This window comes from Papaver somniferum, chromosome 1 (genome assembly GCF_003573695.1).
Source record: "Papaver somniferum cultivar HN1 chromosome 1, ASM357369v1, whole genome shotgun sequence".
In the NCBI taxonomy this organism is placed as follows: Eukaryota; Viridiplantae; Streptophyta; class Magnoliopsida; order Ranunculales; family Papaveraceae; genus Papaver; species Papaver somniferum.
Window position 1 is genome coordinate 194,146,860 of NC_039358.1, and position 5,628 is coordinate 194,152,487.

At 36.7% G+C, this 5,628-nt stretch overlaps 1 protein-coding gene across 1 annotated transcript; it reads right to left on the bottom strand.

The window, feature by feature from the left end:
• Positions 1-2,751: 2,751 nt before the first annotated feature.
• LOC113356446 lies at positions 2,752-5,417 on the bottom strand. Its single transcript, XM_026599589.1, has 2 exons — positions 5,025-5,417; positions 2,752-4,824 (listed from the first exon to the last, which is right to left on the bottom strand). Exons 1-2 carry the CDS (start codon positions 5,415-5,417, stop codon positions 2,752-2,754), a joined length of 2,466 nt encoding a protein of 821 aa, XP_026455374.1.
• Positions 5,418-5,628: the final 211 nt, after the last annotated feature.

Here is a 5,628-nt window from a genome sequence, read left to right on the forward strand (position 1 = left end):
CCATATTATGCCATTCTCAAAGGAACAACAAGAGCGACCTTAATTTCAAGAGAAAAGAAGGATTTATTTGGACATAACAAATCACATACAAGTATGAATTTGAATCCAAAATACTCAATTAAATTAACCACAAGAGAACCCATGATTAATTTAATCGGAAATTCTCAACATAGGTGAACTTATGGAGACTCAAAAATACACAATTAGATTAATCACAAGAGAACCCATAATTAATATAATCGGAATACACAACCAAATTAACCACAAAACGTAATCAATTTAATTGGTCATGCTCGACATAAGAGAACTTACAGAGTAACAACTAAATAACCAAACGAGAATGATTAATTTAGTTGAACAAGCTCGACATAAAGTACCTCACGGAGAAACAACTAAGCTAAAAATAACTCAGTCGATTATGCTCAACATAAGACACTTTATGGAACAACACAGTATGTACACAAAGATTGTGTATCGGAGATCGACCTTATACCGTGAAATAAGCAAGGATTCATTCTATTTTCCATCACTATTTGCACAATGACATACAATAAACATAATCCTTGAAAACAAAAGATTTTAACCTATCTTCCATCAATAATTGACATAATAGTCTTAACTTTTGTATTTGTCAAAAGTTCATTCCTTCATTTATCAACACATGCATATCGACATATAAAGGACTTAACTTTCGACAAGGTATGGGACAATCACAGTTCACGGACGCAAACACACATATCCCATAACAAATTACAATATATAAAACCATAAAGATTAATACTGCAAAAATCATCTTCCAAACAATTTTAGAATTTAAACTAATAAATCTAAAAACATGAAGATGAAAACGTTGGACATAGCTATGTGTAATCACAATAATGGCTATTCCAAACTCTAGTTATTCTTCTAAACAAAACAAGAAAATAGAAGATTTACTAGATGTTAAGACCTTTGAAGAATTTTTTATCGTCCCCGAACTCCTTGTCGTCAATAGCTATTGGGACATAAGGTTCATGAAGATAGGAGTTAATATCAATAAACCTTCTTGACTGATGTCGAACCAGGGCCTTCTGAATCTCATGAGTCTTAAACACAAAAGCCTATATTTGATGAATCTCCTTTCGCATCTCCTTCAACACTTCAAGAACATCAGAAAACTTCTGAGAATTTGAAGGAACAACTCTAGGCTTCCTCACACTTATCAAAAAAAAAAAAAAAAAACTAGGCTTCCTCACAGTCCTTTTTTTTCTTTTCAATGTCGGAGCTAACGGAGATTTCTCTTTTTCCTTCATGATTGGTGGCTTGACAATCATATTAACATCCTTTCCATCAGAAGACATGGTACTTGGAGCATCCATAGGCGTATGGGCTTGTGAGAGGAAATCACAATCCCAACAAGTGGTCTTGAGATAAAAAGAAGTTTCAAGGAAGGAAAAAGGAATGCAGGGTTAACCTTTAACAGGTTCGTGCACACACAATTCTGAACCCTAAAGAGAGTAAAATTGTCGAGAATAGCCATGCTTAATTGATAGACACAAAACTAAGAAAAGAAAAGAAAAGAAAAAAAACTTTTCTTAAAATCCTGAGAGGTACACAATCTTGTCTCTTTTGATCAGGCACATGAGACAGGATTTACCAATCAACACAATCAAGTTGTGCTGCGGTGATCAACGATTTGTCCACCATTTTCCTCTTAAGAGGAATACGCAGACCTCTGTCTATCAAAGCGATTTGACCATACTTTCTTCTCTAATGGTCTTGGTTTATCCTTGGAAACTAACTTCTTAGACGAAGATAAAATCCTACATACCTCAGCGGTCTTCTGAGCAAGTTTAAGCTTGTTTGCTAATTGATTTGCTCTTCGTTGAAGTTTGTTGACTGCCTCAATTGGTGTTTGTACTTGCAACACTTTGAAAGTTCATGACCCTTTAGAGAACAGTATGAGCACGTCAATCTAGAATAAAAATCAGGCTTCTGAGATGTGCAAGCAGCTAGACACATGGTGGAACCTGAAACATTACATATAGAGTTTCCAAGAAAGGGGTAAATTTTTTCTTCCAGATTAGTTGGTTTTCTTCTGAAAGAATATCAAGATTGATGTATGTATTGCTACAATTATCAAAATCCATATTTTCACCAAGAAGTGCAACACTTGATTTTTTCGTCTTCATTAGAATCATAGCTGTCAGACATTTCATTAAGATTTTTTTTGATAAGTCAAAAATTTGTATTAATAGATAACAAATTTACAAAGAATAGTATACAAGAAAAGAGGTCACAACAACCCCAAAAACTTGTAAACTATTTGAATCTAAAATAAGCAACATTTGGATATTCAACTGAAATCAAAAAATCTAGTCTTCCATCATAATGTAAACTCATCTCCTCATTAAGAAGACAACCTCTCTTAGCCATAGAATCCGCAGAGAAATTAGCCTCCCTATATGTGTGAACAAACCGAATTGCATCATATTGTCTACAAACTGCCAACCACCTTAGTTTTGCAAACCAAGGTATATTTTTACTCTTAAAGGCTTCCAATACTCCATAAGAATCAGTCTGAATACAAATTCGCCTAACTCCCCATCGAACTTCCCATTCCATGCCAACAATAATGCCATATAGCTCCGCCAAGTAGTTAGTAGTAACCCCAAGGCCAATAGACATAACTCCTATGACTGAACAACTCGCGTCATGCGCCACCACACCAGCACCAGCAACTTCTGGATTCCCTCTCGCCACCCCATCACATCAAATTTGAATCTCTTTTATCTCCGGAGGTTCCCAAAAGCATTCTAACGGTTGGTGAAGCTTTACCCTTCTATAATTCACTCGGAAATAGTACAGAATAATAACGTCCTCAGCACAGTTGTGCATGAAACCCTTTAGCCTGGCAGCAAAGTCTTGAATCAACTTCAGAACCCGTTTGAAGAATATACCCCAATTAGGCTGCTGACGCTGAAAGACAGCCTTATTGCGCATCGCCCAGATTTCTGATCTGATGACAAGATTGTCAATAAGCCACAGATCACGTATCATCCCACTTCTTCCATTTGTTGCTTTACAAGACAGAACAAGGTTAGCATTAGGAACTAAATTAAAAATATCAGCGATCCAATTCCAAGCACGACCAGCAAACGAGCAATAGAAAAGGACATGTTCCAGACTTTCATCTTCCACTCCACAGAGGCAACAACGGTTTGCAAGGTTTATTTTAAACCTCTTCTGAATAACGTCATACGTAGCACAAGCACCACGAAGAAACTTCCAATTATGCGCAGCTAAGGTTGGGTGAACTTCCTTCCTCCATAAAAGAGTAGTGCCATCAAACTTAGGATATTTCTGCCGAATAATCTCCTTGGCAGAGCTGACAGTGAAGTTTCCATGAAGGTACGGCTTCCAAATTCTCGTATCTGCACCATTCAGCGTCGTAGGAAAATGGGTACTATCAAAACCCCCAGCTGTCATGCGAGATAAGTGCTCCACAGGAATGTCCCAATGCCCATCGATTAAAATTGCACTTACCAAAACCGTTCTATCCAGGGTATAATCATTTAGAATGTTTGCAAAGCACCTTTCTAAGAACCATGCATCGTAATACAGTGAAGTATCTCTACCATCACCAATAAGCACCTTAGTATTAGACTCCACAGTCTTATACACATTTCTAATACCCGGAAGAATTGAAGACTTCAGACCTTTCAATTTAATGCAACCATTTCTATTAAAACATTTCGCACGAAGAAAGCCAGCCCATTTCTTTTTTGAAGTGCGAATTTTCCACCAAAGTTTCATAAGAAGAGCAGTATTCATAGTTTCCAAACGAGTTAATCCCAGAACCCCCTCCTCAAAAGGGAAACAGACCTTATCATAAGCAACAACAACAACTCGACTAACATTAGAGTCTCCCGTCCAAATAAAATTTCTAATTGCTCTTTCACACTGTAAAATGAATTTACTAGGCCATTTATAAATGACCATGTTGTGAATAGAGTAACTAGCAATAACAGATTTAACAAGCACTAAACGGTCATGAAAAGATAATAAGAAACCTTTCCAACCAGCAAGTTGATCTTTTATCTTCTCAACAACTCCCGAAATGTGATGATATCTAACAGTTCTAGGCATAATTTGAACCCCCAAATAACGGTCAGTAAAAGTGGCAACACTCATACCCAAATAGTCAGCAAGATAATTTCTTCTACTTAAAGAGCCCCCACCATAATATATCTTGCTTTTTTGCCTACAAACAGTTTGGCCAGAAGCAACTTGATATCTACCCAACAAGTCTACGAGATTTTGAAGACTCTTAAGGTTACCTTTACAAAACATCATAATGTCATCATCAAAGAAAAGGTGAGTAGGAGAGATACCACCTCTTGTAACCATATGGGACATCTTTTTTTCAAGAAAAAGCTTCGAAATATTTCTGCTAAGCACATCCTCAATAAGTAAGAAAATCAAAGGAGAAAGGGGGTCTCCTTGACGTAAACCTCTAACAATTTTGAAATAACCCTCCGGACTGCCATTCAAAAGAATAGAGATTCTAGCAGAATTCAATATGTTAAGAATCCAATCACACCACTTATCAGAGAAACCGTAACGACGAAAAACTTCCAAGATAAAAGACCAACTCACCGTGTCAAAAGCTTGGGAGATATCAAGTTTTAGGCCAATATTACCATCCTTTGTTTTGATGTGCAGTTCATTAACCATTTCAGAAGCCAGACTAATGTTCTCATGGATATTACGACCCTTCATAAAAACTACTTGTTCCTCAGAAACAAGATTATCCAAAACACTACCAAGTCTAGTAGCAAGAATCTTAGTAAAAATTTTGAAGAAAAAATTACTAAGACCAATAAGGAGAAAATTGCGAAGAGTATTTGCACCTCTTACCTTAGGAAGCAAAATGATAAGGCTAGAATTCACCCCATTTGGAATATGACCAGTACTCCAACAAAAAATAATCGCCTTAATCAAGTCCTCCTGAATAATATCCCAGCAATGACGGTAGAAACAACCAGAAAACCATCCGGACCAGGAGCACTATCAGCTCTTAAATCAACAACGGCTTGTTTGATTTCTTCAGAAGTAGGAATTCTATCCATGGCAAGACTTTCTTCCTCCGAGATACTAACATGATCATAATTGAATAAACTATCATCAATAGTAGATTCAATGCCATTAAACTTATCTGCACAGAATTGCACCACATGATCACGCAAAAGATCATAATCCGAAATAGTCTGGCCTGTACTATCAACTAATTCCGAAATAGTATTTGAACTCCTACGAATTCTTATACTATTATGGAAGAAAGAAGAGTTGCTTGAACCCTCCGCAATCCACTGGTTTCTTGATTTTTGCCTAAGCATGGTGTTGTGTTGAAGCCGGGTCTCACTTAGCTTAGACATAGCATCTTTCATAACATGTAGCTTGGTAACATCACTTGGATCTAGACATTTCATCAAGAGTTGCAGTAAGACCTTTGTTTCCAGTGTATTTTATACGATTTGGACACTCGTTTGCAAAATGACCAAATCCTTTACACTTAAAGCACTGAGGCATATCCTCGTCACCAGTTTCATCAATATCTCTATTTTAGGAGGAACACGATTATGAGGT

What these genes read in the sequence shown, in the direction of transcription:
- LOC113356446 (XM_026599589.1), bottom strand. Translation starts at nt 5,417, where the DNA reads ATGTCTAAGCTAAGTGAGACCCGGCTTCAACACAACACCATGCTTAGG. An exon ending in CTGGTCCGGATGGTTTTCTG is followed by an intron (nt 4,825 to 5,024) that starts GTTGTTTCTACC and finishes ATTTTTACTAAG; the next exon opens with ATTCTTGCTACTAGACTTGG.